The 17508-nt window shown below is 34.4% G+C and overlaps 1 protein-coding gene across 2 annotated transcripts in view; it reads right to left on the bottom strand.

The window, feature by feature from the left end:
* Positions 1-17508, bottom strand: part of LOC121374911 (protein SCAF11-like) — a 34610-nt gene that overhangs the window by 5583 nt on the left and 11519 nt on the right. For both annotated transcript variants that reach the window (XM_041502045.1, XM_041502044.1), the window contains exons 5-8: positions 11598-11712; positions 9679-9817; positions 6685-8528; positions 5269-5338 (exon numbers count right to left, since the gene is read on the bottom strand). In XM_041502045.1, the coding sequence (XP_041357979.1) occupies positions 5269-5338; positions 6685-8528; positions 9679-9817; positions 11598-11712 (2168 nt within the window). The remainder of the gene's footprint in view (positions 1-5268; positions 5339-6684; positions 8529-9678; positions 9818-11597; positions 11713-17508) is intronic.

The following is a 17508-nucleotide window of genomic DNA, read 5'->3' as shown; positions in this document are numbered from 1 at the left end:
ATTTCTATAGGAGGATGGGACGGACTATAAGTCTGGTAGATCCTCGGTTTACAGTCCAGTATAGGGAGAGAAGAAAATTAGCATTTTGAAGAATGTGATGTTGAAATTAAATTATTAAAGAAATATAGAATACTAAACAAGCGTGTTTGTCATACCATTTTTATTATATGAGTAAACGGTGTTGTTATCTTACAAGCGAAAGAAGCTTCTCAGATACTAACATTGTTCACGTGTTTCATAAAAATTATATATGACAGGCAAGCGAAGGTAGTATTTTATTTATTACAAACCAACTGCAACAAAGCCGTAACATAGAAGTAAGCTGATGTTGAAACCTACTAATTGTCAAATTTTCTATGAATTGGGTCAGAAAGTAATTTATGTCACACAATACACTCAAATGATATCACAATTAACAATGAGACATCAGCAATGTACCGGTACAGTTTACAGTTTGGCGTGAAGCTGGCATTAATTGTTAATTTGAGAAGTGTTGAAATTCACAATCATGACTTGAATTGTTGACTGGACAGATGGAATTGAAACACAGGTGAAGCCTTTATGAAGATGTTTCCCTACCTGGACAGCAGAATCTATATTACAAAAAAGAAGCTTATTTAACATTAAACAGATGGTTGACCTAATTACTGACCCAACAAGGTATTATATGACAATATATACATTTGATTTGTACCTAAAAGTACTGTATTAAACCATCTACATAACCACCATATCACACTTATTATTGATATTTTATAAAAATAATTGAATTATGGATACGGTCCATAATTCTGAGAAAAATAACGGCTATTTGGAGAGTAGAGGTGTGACATATTATTTTGAGTCACGTGACGGGCATTCCCTGAATAACCACAGTGCTAAAACGTTTTACCAAGCTTGTGTAACGAGAACGCTTGACCGTCCTCTGCAACGTAGGGTAAATAGAAAGAAAAAAAACAATGAAAATAAGTTATTAAAAAAAATAAAAACATGTACTGAATGATAATAAGCTTATACATTAACTTATTTTAGTAACAGAAGCATGTTAAACGTCGAAAATCCCGAATAGTTAGGCCTTTGCATCTATAGGTAAATTTATCGTTAGTTGTACGCGAAAAACTCTAAACATCTGGATCACAAACACCGTCATTTTCCACCATGTCAAATTCATTATTATACAAAATATGCCATAACAGCTGACTTGGGATAGGAATTGTTACATTTTTAAAGAATACTCTGAACTAGACGGTGTTTATATACGATGTGACTATATATACGAAGGCCATGTCTATAGCCTCCACTAACAAGGGCTGTCTATATTCACAGCAAGAATGTATATAGGCGGTAAATAAGTACATGTACATGTATTTGATTGATCCACATTACTGAACCATCTGGAACAGGAGAAATACATACTAAGTACTGTACGAACAGTGCATTTTCTGAACAGGGTTGGGGAGTATATGAATTTAGCGGACCCTTTTGTCTACGTTTTTCATAGATATATGAATAGCATCATATTGACCCTACAGTACTAACAAAAAATTTATTATAATAAATAAATAAATAATAATAATAAATAAAAAATAACAATTACAAATTATCACCACGGACAGTACACAAACTAACAACAGGGCTTGAACCTAATAATTTTTCACTGATTGCAATTTTGAGGCTGCTTATGTAAATTTTGTAAAAAAGTTAATTTTACCGTAAATAAATATGACTAAAAGGTTATTTTGCTGTATTTAGTCACATTTCAAATGCTCAAAATTGCAAGGGGCAATAAAACTCAAAATCAGTTTTTATTTATAGGCTACTAGTAAAGCTGACACCACTCCCGGGCCCCCCTTTAAATTTATGTAATGTTTCTGTAACAACCGCACCCACCCACCCCTACGGCGACGTGATTTTACCAACATTATAATACATGTGATAATAATAATAACACACAATTATTATTCCTATTACTATTACACAATTATTATTCCTATTACTACTACTACTACTACTACTACTACTACTACTACTACTACTACTACTACTACTACTACTACTACTACTTCTACTTCTACTAAACTACTACTACTACTAGTAGTAGTAGTAGTAGTACTAGTAGTAGTAGTAGTAGTAGTACTAGTACTAGTAGTAGTAGTAGTAGTAGTAGTAGTAGTAGTAGTAGTAGCCTACTACTACCTTTTTAGAGTGGAGGGGCAGTGTTTTATCTGGAGGAGTTTTGGCTATAAAAATGCAAGATTAACGTGCGTGCACACACACACAAACGGCAGGCTGAACTTGTTCCTGCATGCAGAACTGGATTCAACTGGGTTAAGTAATAATCAGCCAACCTTTGGACGACAAAACATGCAACAATACACTGTTTTTTTACGCTATACATTAAAACCGAAATACCACTTTGCGAACCAGTCAAAATAATTTGCACACACGCCTAATAATAATAATAATAATAATAATAATAAATGGTGAGTTCATGTTCCGACTGTTTATTATTTTATTTCAGCGTATTATTAAACTAGGATCACCCGATGACAAGGTGTTGATATTTATATGATTTAACTAGTTCAGGTACTACTCCCTCCTACTAACAATTGAAAAATTGGTGTGCAAGTGTACGATTGTTGATGAAAGCTATTTGACTCCGGAGAGTAATCATTGTTTTATTCATTGGTAATAAAATTAAGTATGCCAAGCAATAGGCTTTTTAACCAATACCTACTCTATAAGGGTAAAACCCTTCAAATTAGATAGCTAGGCTAGTATAACTCCCCTTCTGATATTGTATTCAATGCTATACAAAAACAGAGGGGGAGGGGTGGTCCTGATTGGCCGTTAAGATTCACTAGAATAGGGACTTAGGATAATAGGTACAACCTTAACACGAAATTAGGATTCACAAACAGACAGCACGCATACCGCATCAGTACACAGGGTGCATTGACTAATTATAACAATGCACCCGCCCCCATTTAATGGCCCAGCACGTACTCTAATAAAGAACCAGACAAAAGAATACCGGTTCCGAGTACACAACTGCACTGCACCCAGGGGAAGCTGAACAAAAGAATACAAGCCTCCCCTACCCAAACCCCAAATACTTGCTGCTGGTAGTCTAACTTGGTACTTGGTGACATTGACGAGGAGGACGCCGTGGATCACCCCAATAACACCTGGACAAAATCCCCCGGAACAACAAGCCTTGCCTACCGGTGTCAACACAATTGCATGAGTCTCCCCTGGGTTGTTATGCCACGACCAGAAGAGGTCAGGCCCTTTCTAAAGGGCCCTATGGGCAACCTAGGGAGACACCACAGCATCTTAGAGGTCTAATTAACTCTCGATTCACTAATGTCAAAACCTATACTAGCTCTGCCAATTACTTTTTGACCGACCGTTCAAAATTGTGCCAAATAACCTCAATCAAAATTGCGCACCTTTTCTCTTTGGCATATAACTGCTCCATTCAAAATTCCTTAGCACCCCCCCCCTCCCCCCTGCGTGCGCTACAACAGCTTGTTCTAAATGTGCACGTAAAACCCTATGACATGACATGACATATGATTTAACTAAACTGGGATCACCAGAACATAAGGTGTTGACATTTATATGATTTAACTAAACTGGGATCACCCGATGATAAGGTGTTGATATTTATATGATTTAACTAAACTGGGATCACCAGATGATAAGGTGCTGATATTTATATGATTTAACTAAACTGAGATCACCAGATGATAAGGTGTTGATATTTATATGATTTAACTGAACTGGGATCACCAAATAACAAGGTGTTGATATTTATATGATTTAACTAAACTGGGATCACCAGATGATAAGGTGTTGATATTTATATGATTTAACTAAACTGGGATCACCAGAACATAAGGTGTTGACATTTATATGATTTAATTAAACTGGAATCACCAGAATATAAGGTGTTGATATTTATATGATTTAATTAAACTGGGATCACCAGATGATAAGGACTTGATATTTATATGATTGAACTAAACTGGGATCACCAGAATATAAGGTGTTGACATTTATATGATTTAACTAAACTTGGATCACCAGATGATAAATTGTTGATATTTATATAATTTAACTAAACTGGGATCACCAGAATATAAGGTGTTGACATTTATATGATTTAACTAAACTGGGATCACCAGATGATAAGGTGTTGATATTTATATAATTTATCTAAACTGGGATCACCAGATGATAAGGTGTTGATATTTATATGATTTAACTACACTGGGATCACCGGATGATACGGTGTTGATATTTATATGATTGAACTAAACTGGGATCACCAGATGATAAGGTGTTGATATTTATATGATTGAACTAAACTGGTATCACTGGATAATACGGTGTTGATATTTATATGATTTAACTAAACTGGGATCACCAGATGATAAGGTGTTGATATTTATATGATTGAACTAAACTGGTATCACTGAATAATACGGTGTTGATATTTATATGATTTAACTAAACTGGGATCACCAGATGATACGGTGTTGATTTTTATATGATTTAACTAAACTGGTATCACTGGATAATACGGTGTTGATATTTATATGATTTAACTAAACTGGGATCACCAGATGATAGGGTGTTGATATTTATATGATTGAACTAAACTGAGATCACCAGATGATAAGGTGTTGATATTTATATGATTTAACTAAACTGGAATCACCAGAAATAAGGTGTTGATATTTATATGATTTAACTAAACTGAGATCACCAGATGATAAGGTGTTGATATTTATATGATTTAACTAAACTGGGATCACCAGATAATAAGGTGTTGATATTTATATGATTTAACTAAACTGAGATCACCAGATGATAAGGTGTTGATATTTATATGATTTAACTAAACTGGTATCACCAGATGAGGTGTTGATATTTATATGATTTAACTAAACTGGAATCACCAGATGAGGTGTTGATATTTATATGATTTAACTAAACTGGAATCACCAGATGAGGTGTTGATATTTATATGATTTAACTAAACTGGAATCACCAGAAATAAGGTGTTGATATTTATATGATTTAACTAAACTGAGATCACCAGATGATAAGGTGTTGATATTTATATGATTGAACTAAACTGGGATCACCAGATGAGGTGTTGATATTTATATGATTTAACTAAACTGGAATCACCAGAAATAAGGTGTTGATATTTATATGATTAACCTAACTAAATCGGTCTCAAGCATCATTACATACCTGACTTTCTTTTGGATGATATCTTTGGTAACGAATCATCATCATCTTCCATTTTTCTCTTTCTTTGTTTCTACATATGTAATAAATAAACACATTAAAATTTAAATGAAATCAAACTGAAATTATACACACACAGTGAAAAACTCCAGGAAATAATTATACGCTATAAAATTAAATGTTTGCCTTCTCTTTTAAAGATTAACTTTATGATAAAGTAAAGTTAAAAGAGACGAACTTAGTCATATATCAGGATTTGACATTTCTTGTTTTCCTTTTTAATAAAAGTTTGTTTTGTTTAACGACACATCTGGAGCACATCGATTAATTAATCATCGGCTATTGGATGTCAAACATTTGATAATTCTGATTTGTAGTCATCAGAGAAAACCCGCTACATGTTTTCTAATGCAGCAAGGGATCCCATAGGCAGGAAAACACATACCACAGCCTTTTTCCAGTTGTGGTGTACTGGTTGGAACGTGAAAAAACCTAAACCCAATTTGACAAAAATTATTGAAAATTCTGTATTAAATTGTTTTATGGCTAAAAGGAAAAAATACTGGTCACTGAGTTAACTCCCTTGAATAGTGTGATTTTTCCCCACTACAGCTATTTTGTGACATACAGATAATGACCAAGGATGACATCACAACTGAATAATGCTGTCATCCTTATTTTCAAAAAAAGTTTGGAACATTTACAGTAGGTATTTTGTTAGATGCTTTATGTGAAAACAAAAGTAGGAACAACATGTTTGACTCATTATTGTGAAGGGCGAGGCGTAGCCCAGCGGTAAAATGCTTGATTGAGGTGCGGTTGGTTTAAGATCGATCCCCGTTGGTGGGCCCAATGAGCTATTTATCGTTCTAGCCAGTACACCATGACTGGTATGTCAAAGGCTGTGGTATGTGCTATCTTGTCTGTGGGATGGTGCATATAAAATATCGTTTGCTACTAATGGAAAAATGTAGCGGGTTTCTTTTCTAAAACTATATGTAAAAATGACCAAACGTTTGACATCCAATAGCCGATGATTAATAAATAAGTGTGCTCTAGTGGTATAGTTAAACAAAACAAACGTCTTCTTCATTATTGGGAATATAAAGTATACAGTAAAATCAATTTAAACTATAGAGCTCAAATTTAATAATTTTATTGTAAAGTTACCCTTTAACAGACACATAAACTCTCTAGATAAACTTCTGTTAATCATTATTCTTTTTTACCAACATCAATATATTAGTATAATAATTGTGTTTGACACTATGAGTGCACTTACAGCAACTTTACTATCTCTTAACACTGATCTGAATCAAATTTTAAAATGATTCCAAAACATTACAATACTAGTACAAAATTATTGAATTAAAATATATTACATTTTAAATCGACTAACAAAAATGGTCTAAAGCTTACGGCTATCACTTCTGTATCGTCTGTATGTAGCATGGCCGATTCTTCAAGTGCCTGCCAATGACACTGAATATCTAATGAATCTTCGTCACTGCTATCAGATTCTGTTTTTTCTATTTCTTTGTCAGTCTCAGCATTGGAACTCTTTCCTAAGGCTTTGACAAACCTGTATTTTCTTGTTTTTTCTGAGCTTTGGCATTGCTTTTGTTTCTGTCTAGTTCTTTCAGGGCTGTGACCCTTACTATCATCAGACTTCTGCTTTGGACTGTCATGCTTCTGTCTGTTTCGTAAACGACTTTGGTGATCTTTAGACACCTTTTCCGAATTTTGTTGCTTCTGTTTAGTTCTTAAAGGACTTTGACCCTCACTGTCATCAGACATCCTCTTTGAATTATCTTGCTTATTGGCTGTTTGTTTCTTTGTCATTTTAAAGAGTTCTTTATCAAGCTCATCTTCATCATCATCATCATCATCATCGTATGCTTCTGACAAAGAATTATCCTCCTCCTTCCTCTTATGCTCATCCTGATCATTGTTCAATCTGGTAGAACTGTCAGGACTTTGTGGACTCTGATAATCATTGTTTGACTGGTTGTTTAGTGTTGGATCTGTGAAATCCAATGATGATATTAGTATTGGTTCATCATGGCACTGACCCTCACTTCCTCCAGTCATTGGTTCTCGACTTTGACCTCTCCGCTTTCGTTTGGATGAAATTTCTTCGTCTTGTGTTGTTTTGACAGATATTTTTTCAGGTTCTTGTTCTGCTTTCTCTGTCAGTTCTTCTGATGATGTATCTATACTGTTTAAACGACGTTTCTTAGGTGATTTGGCAACAGCATCAACATTTGCAGTCAACAAATGTTTCCTGGGTGATTTGCTAGCAGAACCAATACTTTCTTTCAACAAATCTTTCCCAGGTGATTTGCTAGCTGAACCAATACTTTCTTTCAACAAATTTTCCCCAGGTGATTTGCTAGCTGAACCAATACTTTCTTTCAACAAATGTTTCCCAGGTGATTTGCTAGCTGAACCAATACTTTCTTTCAACAAATGTTTCCCGGGTGATTTGCTAGCTGAATCAATACTTTCTTTCAACAAATGTTTCCCGGGTGATTTGCTAGCTGAATCAATACTTTCTTTCAACAAATGTTTCCCAGGTGATGTGCTAGCTGAACCAATACTTTCTTTCAACAAATGTTTCCTGGGTGATTTGCTAGGAGAACCAATACTTTCTTTCAACAAATGTTTCCTGGGTGATTTGCTAGCTGAACCAATACTTTCTTTCAACAAATGTTTCCTGGGTGATTTGCTAGCTGAATCAATACTTTCTTTCAACAAATGTTTCCCGGGTGATGTGCTAGCTGAACCAATACTTTCTTTCAACAAATGTTTCCTGGGTGATTTGCTAGGAGAACCAATACTTTCTTTCAACAAATGTTTCCCGGGTGATGTGCTAGCTGAACCAATACTTTCTTTCAACAAATGTTTCCTGGGTGATTTGCTAGCTGAATCAATACTTTCTTTCAACAAATGTTTCCCGGGTGATGTGCTAGCTGAACCAATACTTTCTTTCAACAAATGTTTCCTGGGTGATTTGCTAGGAGAACCAATACATTCTGTCACTTGAGTTTTCCTAGGTGATGATCTAGGAGAAACAACACTTTCTGTATTCTTTCCTACATTAAAAAGTTTACTAGAGGAAACAGTTTGAGTCCTATGCTCTCCATCATTCTCTTTTTCAACTGCTTTCCTGCTACTAGATAGACTGGCTCCAATCTTCACCACTGGCCCCTCTGAATCATTATCACTTCTACTGGCATCATTTTCTATGACTATCTCTTCATCTTCAAATATAATAATTTTAAAAATATTAATCATATTTAAATGGTAACACAAAACACATCAAATGATATACATTTTTCTCAGTAGTTTTTCTAGTGTAATTTCTACAAATTAAAGGTAATGTGCTGAATCTATCAAAGAAAAATTCTGTATCCAGGAAAACACTCAAAATGCCATTTAACTGTACTTAAATAAGTGTCCTGTATTTTCTTCGTTGCTATGGATGCCAAAATATATATATACCTATATATTTTTATGGTTATTATGAACACTATTTTGACTGTCAAGGAATGAATAACAAGACAATTTTGCCAACAGCAATTTAACAACAATTATAAAGTATTAAATTATAATGGTCCCTGTTCGTCATAGTTTTGCAATTGCCATATTTGTAGATAACAAAGGAGATATCAGATATATTTAAGAAGAAAATATTAACAGCACTCTTAACAAGTTTGTATATACATGTTTTTACAACATGTTGACTGTTTTTTGTCAACAAGGAACTATTTTATTTTAGTTTTGCCAATAAATCATTTGAACTGGTGAATTGTTTTTGACAGTGACAAATAAAAAGTAAAAAAGGGATTTCTTTTCCCCTTTTGGACCTTGCTCTCCAGGCCACTGGTTAGGGGGGATGGGTGTCAGAATGACCAACTTCACAAATTTGTTTCTCCATATGCTAAAGAAAATTCCCACAAAAAGTGGTTGGAAATGTGTGAAGTAGTTTCGGACAAGAAACTGATGTGAAGTTTTTTCACATAATGCACAACAGATGCCAACATACACCAACAGACAAAACCGTTTTGCAATAGGTCACTTGAGCCTTCAGTCAGGTGACCTAACAGCAGTGCTTATGGTTTGAAAATCGATGGTTAGCAAGAAACTGCTCTCATTAAATTATGTAGGAGAGCAATTGCTCCCAGTGTAACAATTCACAGTAATTTTGAGTAAATATATAAATGATATTGGCGTGTGATGAGGCGAGCAGTTTTTCGCTCACATGGAAATAGTTTTGCACAAGCAGATGCAAGCAGGAGCAATTGCTCACGTCAAACCTTAAGGACTGCTAACAGTTCTGCTTTTAATTTAAAAAACTGGTGGTTGGTTTAAGTTCTGAAGGGAATAAATTAAAATCCACTCATAAATTACCTTCCTGCTTATCTAGTGCTGCGGATGTGTTACCAGTTAACAGAGACTTCCAGTGGGATGGGAAATCATACGAGTTGATGTTTGGCAGAATCACTTTCAACATATGATCTCGCATTGACTCACTGGAGTGACAGGTTATCTGGAGGGACAAAAAAAAGAAACATTCATCAGATACAAGATTTGAAAAAATAAAATAAAAAATAAAAAGCAATTTGTTTTTCTTTTTAAACCTAATGAGAAACCATTATGAGGTCAGAGTTTGAGATGTCATTCGCAAAATATGAATTAAACACGGCTTCTAGATTATGGTAGCCCCACTCCCATGGCTAGTGATATTCTATGTTGGGCTAGTAAATAACTACCATTGTCATGCCTAGCGGCTAGTGAAATTTGTGTTTCAAATGTTGCAGTTAAGTCTATTTTGTAAATATGAATATCCTGCCCCCACCCCAACCTTAGTGTTTTTAAGCTGTATCTTCCTCTTTAGGTGACATATCTGATTGTTACTAGTATTTGGTAAAATTGTAGTAACTTAAAGTAAAGTAGGGCAAGTGAATTTTTAATCATGGCTAGTACATTTTTAAAATCACTGATCCCGTGGCTAGTATATTTTTTAAATCACTGATCCCATGGCTAGTACATTTTTAAAATCACTGATCCCGTGGCTAGTATATTTTTTAAATCACTGATCCCATGGCTAGTATATTTTTTAAATCACTGATCCCGTGGCTAGTACATTTTTAAAATCATTGATCCCATGGCTAGTATATTTTTAAAATCACTGATCCCATGGCTAGTACATTTTTAAAATCACTGATCCCGTGGCTAGTATATTTTTTAAATCACTGATCCCATGGCTAGTATATTTTTTAAATCACTGATCCCGTGGCTAGTACATTTTATAAAATTTTTAGAATCCCTGAATTAAAGCTGAATTTGGTCAACTTATTTCATTATTAATTAATAATAATTATTGAAAGTCTTAATTTTCTGAGTTTTTGTTTCGCTAACTGAAACCAAATTTGGCTACAGATTTTATATACTGTTTTTGTCTAGCTTAAAACCTATAACATGTTATTAATTGGTTGGAATACAACAAGAATTCCTCAGAATTCTGAGCTAAATTTTCATTGACTTAGGACTTGTGAGGAAATGATCTAAACACAAAGCTTTAATGTTAAACTTTAACACAAAAGTTGATGTTGACGCCAACTCTGCCGTCGGAAAGGTAATATCTATATCTCGCTTTTTTTACTTCGTAAAGGCGAGACAATAAAAATAATTAAATGTTATAACAATATAATACATGCATAGTGTAATAGAAATTTTATGAATTTGATCAGAACATCTACAGCCAAATTCAAGTTTCATTTATCCTAACAGCCACACTGGGCGGGATGTAGTCCAGCCAGTGCACCATGACTGGTATATCAAAGGCCGTGGTATGTGCTACCCTGTCTGTGGGATGGTGCATATAAAAGATCCCTTGCTGCTTATCGAAAAGAGAAGCCCATGAAGTGGCGACAGTGGGTTTCCTCTCTCAATATCTGTGTGGTCCTTAACCATATGTCTGATGCCATATAACCATAAATAAAATGTGTTGAGTACGTTGTTAAATCAAAACATTTCCTTCCTTCCTTCCTAATAGCCAAATTGGTAGTACATCTACAAATGACACACAATTTTTTTAAATTGGCTTTTCAGTGAATTAGTAATGAAACATATTTGCTAAATTCAACTTTAATTCCAATTTTTAAACCTTGTACATACATTACAATTTTATCAAATATTAATACAATAAGTGTTAATTATAGTTACAACTCAATCAAATACAATAGCAGAGTTTGCATATGTCCAGATGTGCCACTCGTATTCATAACAGTTACACAGAAAGCAAATTAACAATAACAGTAAATTACCTCAATAAACTCCATATCTCTCCAGATCTTCTTTCCTCTTATTTGCGTATGTAGTTTCTTTTCAATCAAATATTTTACAATATTTTTATCATCTTGTGCTGAATATTTCTTCCTTCTGTAAATGAATTTAAAAGAAACTTAAATTTAATGATACATTACCATTTTCTTTAACCAGCTGTTATGAAGTGTCAATCATATGATAACTCCTTCTTGGACACAGCTTGACCAAACAAGAATTTTGTAGAATGAATGAATGAATGAATGAATGAATGAATGAATGAATGAATGAATGAATGAATGATTGATTGAATGAATGAATGAATGTTTAATGACACACCAGCACAAAAATACACATTGGCTGTTGGGTGTCAGAAAAGGTAAGTGTATGGAAATATTATTTATATGATTATGTAGAACCACAGTGTAAAGAGCTGTGAGGAAAACTATAATACAATACAAATATCAACGTAAGTATATTTTAAAACTTTGTATAGGAATCAAAGTGTTTCAAAAACTTTAAAATTAGTCCTGGGTGGAATTTAACAGATTCCAAAACATTTCTGTTGTCAAATATATCATTTCTTGTCGACTCCAGTTGATTACACTACACCACAATGTGGCATTAAATTTCTCGCCTACCATAAACATTTTCTGGTACACTGTGATAAATATCCAAAGATACAACTAAAAGGCACTTGACTTCATTGAACTACTTGCAGGATTTGTAGTTTATGAGAAACAGATCTAATCACAAAACTTTAACATTAAACTTTAACGCAAAAGTTGACTCCATCACTGCCACCGTCGCAGAACAACAACCTGTACTCGCCTTTTTACTTTGGAAAAGTGAGACAGAATGTGGTAGAATTTTGTGTGCTGGGCCTGAGTGTCATGCAAGCACGTGTGCAACTACTCTGGACATACGTACTGAGTAAGCAACAAGGAGTGCATACTGCACGCTCGAAAAAAATGTGTGACCATGAAGGCATTTACCATATAAAATAATAGTTAGAATAAACAAGACAACAAGATATTGCTTTAAAGACGGGTTGTTATTGCATTGAAAAACTACAAAATTTTATACATGAAATATTATGCTGATATCAACCAAAGTTATGAACTAAGAATACTATTAACACTAAACTATGAAAAATATGAAAACATGTACTTCACCAGTGATGTCAATTACAAGTATTACAGCTAAAAATCAATATTTATTTAAACAACCAAAACACTAGGCAATCGCCCATTATCCATTGAATGTTCTCAGTGACAACACCAGGAGACTAGACAATCGCCCATTATCTCAAGATGCTCTCAATGTACAGTTAGTTAAGTGTTATACACCAAAGAACTATAATATTTAACTACAGTTAGTTAATATTACATATAGTTAGGTACAGTTACAAATATTTATTTAAACAACCAAAAGACAAGGTAATTGCCCATTATCCACTGAATGTTCTCAGCGACTAACAACACCAAGAGACTAGACAATCAACCATTATCTCAAGATGCTCTCAATGACCAGTTAGTTAATTATCTATCCTAGATTTAATAATCAATAAAGTGCAATTATTGAGTTGGATCCCAAGACCTTACTTTAAAGTAAATTTAATTGGATAACCTATTAATTTGGAAACACCACAAAGGAAGCTAAATATTCAATAAAATGTTATAGTTGCGAAGTTTAGCTCGATCAGCTGAAAGCTGTCAAATTTTTTTCCAACTGTTTACAACTGACGTAACAGTTCTATTTATACCTCAACATTGATGTCACTGGTCTTTTTGAATCTCTAGTATGATGTCAACTAGAATCTCAAGAAAAACACAATAGGGTTTTACAATGAACAACGGATAAACAAATCAACAAATATCTGAGCATGTATCCCTAATACCAATGTTAATTATTTTTCATAACATTAATCAAAACAATAACATCGTTTTCGCAGGTTAACCAATAACGTCATGGTTCTGGTTTATTAACCAACAGTGCTTTACAGCAAACCGGAAATAGTTTGTCTTGTGCATTTCCACTCGCAAAGCAGACGACATTAGCAAGAAATATTTAAGTTTCTTTTATGAAATAATTCCAATATTAATATTTAGTTAAGTATTTACTGAACTATAATGACATCCCATTTAATCACAGACATTGGTCTGTTCATCTACACGTTAATTACTTCAAATCATGGAAGAAATAAAAATGGTAAATGTCAAGTTTAAACATAGCTGACCAGTGAAACACTGAAAATTATTTTTAAAGGATCATGCTCATTGAAACAATCAATTTTACAACACACACCCCCCCCCCCCCTTGCTTTCATTTCGTCCCCTAAATGAGATATAATAAATGTTTACATGTGAAATACAAAACATAAAACATCAGCAACTCTAGCAATATCATAAGGTCTGTGAAACAAACTACTAATCACGTGGATACACAGTCCAAAAAAAAATCTGGACACACAGTCCTATACTCTTGAAAACACAATCCTACAAAAAATCTGGAGACACGATCCTATACTCTTGCATATACAATCCTACAAAAAATCTAAACACAGTCTTAAACTCTTGGATACACAATCCTACAAAAATCAGAACCCACAGTCCTAGACTCATGGATACACAATCCTACAAAAAATCTGGACACACAGTCTTAAACTCTTTTTAATAACACTACTACTAATATTATAACTACCAAAATATTAAATGACATTTAACTAAACTGGCTATATTGCATATAATATTATATCTATAATAACTCCTGAATTTAACTTGTTAATCTAATATTCCGTTTGATTGTTCCTTCTCTTCTTTATCTTCCTATCCCGTTCCAATTCTTCGTACCACATCTCTTCAAACCCATCCACCATGTAATTTCTCTCCCACTTAATCTCTTTCTCTTCTTTTTCTCCTCCAACTCCTCTCTTACAATCTTCAATTCCTCCTCTTTACCATCCAACTTTCTCTCCAACCTCTCAATATAATCCCTAACTTCTCATTCTCATACTTTCTCGGTTTCATGCCACTTCTACCCTCAAAGGAGTTTGGTTTGTTTAACAACACCACTAGAGCACACTGATTAATCAATCATCGGCTACTGGATGTCAAACATTTGGTAATTCTAACTCGTAGTCATTAGAGGAAACCCACTACATCTTTCCTAATGCAGGAAGGGATCTTTTATATGCACTTTCCCACAGACAGGATAGCACATACCACAGCCTGTGATATACCAAACATGGTGCACTGGCTGGAACGAGAAATAGCCCAATGTGCCCACTGGGGTCGATCCTACACCAACCGTGCATCCAACGAGCGTTTTACCACTGGGCTACGCATCTCCTCTTCGTAATCAGGAACGAAGTTACTCTCATCACATTCCAAATGCCCATCTCTTCACTCATGCACCTCTAACACGTCACTGTCCGATCCTCCAAAGGTCACAGTGTGTGGTGATGTATTCCTATTCAGCCAATCCTCTATTACAGGTGTTCCCTTTTTCTTTAAATGCAGACGATATCTGACAGCATGACGGACCATAACCTTTCTCCGGATGCCCACAAAATTGCATAGAGAGCAATAAAATGATATACTTTCCCTTGTGTGTTTCTGGTAGAAGTGATGGACGGTGGCCAGCATCGAATCCGCAACCCACTTCATCGCACATTTGGTACAGCAATATTCCATCCCTATTAATTCAAATTTTTACACACACAGTATTCAAGAGACATGTGGATACATGAGATAATATACTTGTTTTCTGTTTTTGAATTTTAGTTACCCATTTGGGTAGGTTTACATTCAGACATGGCTTTAACCAATTATGGTGAACTACTTCTGTTTTTGTTTATTTTTTATTGCATAGACTACATCACTATGAAGTTTAACAATAACATAGGGTCCTGCCCAAGGTGATTCTAATTTCCTACAAATGGGTTTTAGTTTATATACCAGACATCCTAACTTATATTTATGTTCAGACAGTCTAATATCGTGTTCTTTCTTTTGACTAGTGGCAGTTTGTTTTAGATGTTTTCTAGCCCTATGGTAAACGTCTCCCATGGTACTTCTTAGTTTTTGTACATATTCATGGACATTTTGAGATGATTCCTGATTGGAAAATGGAAACAGGACATTCACTGGCAGGGCTAAAACTAACAGCTTCCTCTCTACATGGCAGAATATTCTTGTCCATCCACTTGTGCAATGGACCCAGATGAAAATCTTCTTGCTGAAAACATTTTATTTCCTCATTTGAATATTTGGAAATCCAATTTGAATTGTATGCAGAGATCTGATTACATGCGGGTAAGTATTGTGTAGGTGTACTCAAATCGCTTACATTGTCAATATTTGTTTTGAATTGTTTTCACCCATCAACTATATCTATACACTGATTGCAACTCTTCTCATCTTTAGAACTGTAACACTCACAACTACTAGAATAAATTCTGGATAATGCATCAGCATTTTGATGCTTTTGTCCTTCTCGATGCTCAATATCAAAAGCATACTGAGATACTACTTCAAGCCATCAGACAAGTTGCCCTGCGGTTCTTTACAAGTAAAAAGCCATCTCAGTGAACTGTGATCAGTTCATAACAGAAATCTTTGACCAAGTAAGTAATGACGAAATTGGATCATAAATGTTACAACAGCCAATAATTCCCTTCTGGTTACACTATAACACTGTTGGTGTTTGTTTAACTTTTTATAGGTGTATGCTATAACATGTTCTTGCCCTTGTTGAACTTGAGACAGGATTCCACCAATCAGATGCGTCAGTATCTAAAATGAATTTACAGTTTTGCAGCACTGCAGAGCTTCTGCTTTAGAGTCTTAAAATTTTTCTGACAAACATAGTCCATATATATTTCACATCCTTTTTAGTAAGTTGTGTTAAAGGAGCAGCAATGTCACTGAAATTAGCAATAAAACGCCGATAATAATTGCAAAGACCCATGAATGTCTGCACTTCTTTTACAGTTACAGGAACCTTCCATAAAGAGATGGAGTCGATTATCTTGGGATTAGGTTTGATTCCCTTCTGACCTACAATATGACCTAAGAAGACTACTTCTGGTTTTATCAAGTCACATTTTGATGGTTTGAGTTTAAGTCCTACTTCTTTTAGTCATGTAAGTACAACACCCAGTTGGTTAAAATGGGTCTCTAGATTGGGACTATAGATAATAATGTCATCTATATATAGCAAAAGGGTATGCCACTGAAGAGCTCGGAATATATATATATATATTTTTTTTTTTTTTTTTTTTTTTTTTTTTAACCATGTCAAGGTTGGGGAGCCTTGATTTCATGGCCTTACAATAGAGTTGCTATATAAGTGAAAATGCATAATATTATAGTATTTTAACATATAAATATATTTCTAGTGTTCCCATATGGTTGGGGATTGGCAAAGAAAGCCAAGATGCTATGATTCATATCTTGGAAAGAGTTGAGAAAAGTAGAAAGAAAGAAAGAAAATACAATAGAATAGAAAGAAATTAATGAATGAATAGATACCCGGTAGATAGAAAATACAATTGAATAGAAAGAAATTAATGAATGATAGATAAATAAATAAATAAATAATGGGGGGGGGGGGGGGGGGGGGGGGGGGGGGGGGGGGGCTTACAATCTATGCTACGAAAAGAGACTTATATTTCGAAACGAAAAAACCTGCAATTACAAACAAAAAGACCTGTAATTCGAAACAAGCTATTTATAAGAAGTTTCAGTTAAAAAGATTAAGCCACTGTGCCCATTTCCATACATCGTTGGAAGGTACTTGGGGCATTACACAATCCGAACAGCATTTTGGTATATTCAAATAGCCCATACTTTGTAATAAAAGATGTTTTACTTCTATCTTGTTCATCCATTTCTATTTGCCAGTAACCAC

Source organism: Gigantopelta aegis, chromosome 6, assembly GCF_016097555.1.
Source record: "Gigantopelta aegis isolate Gae_Host chromosome 6, Gae_host_genome, whole genome shotgun sequence".
NCBI classification, from domain to species: domain Eukaryota; kingdom Metazoa; phylum Mollusca; class Gastropoda; order Neomphalida; family Peltospiridae; genus Gigantopelta; species Gigantopelta aegis.
Note: the sequence above shows the minus strand (reverse complement) of the source record. Positions and strands in the feature narration are given on the sequence as shown.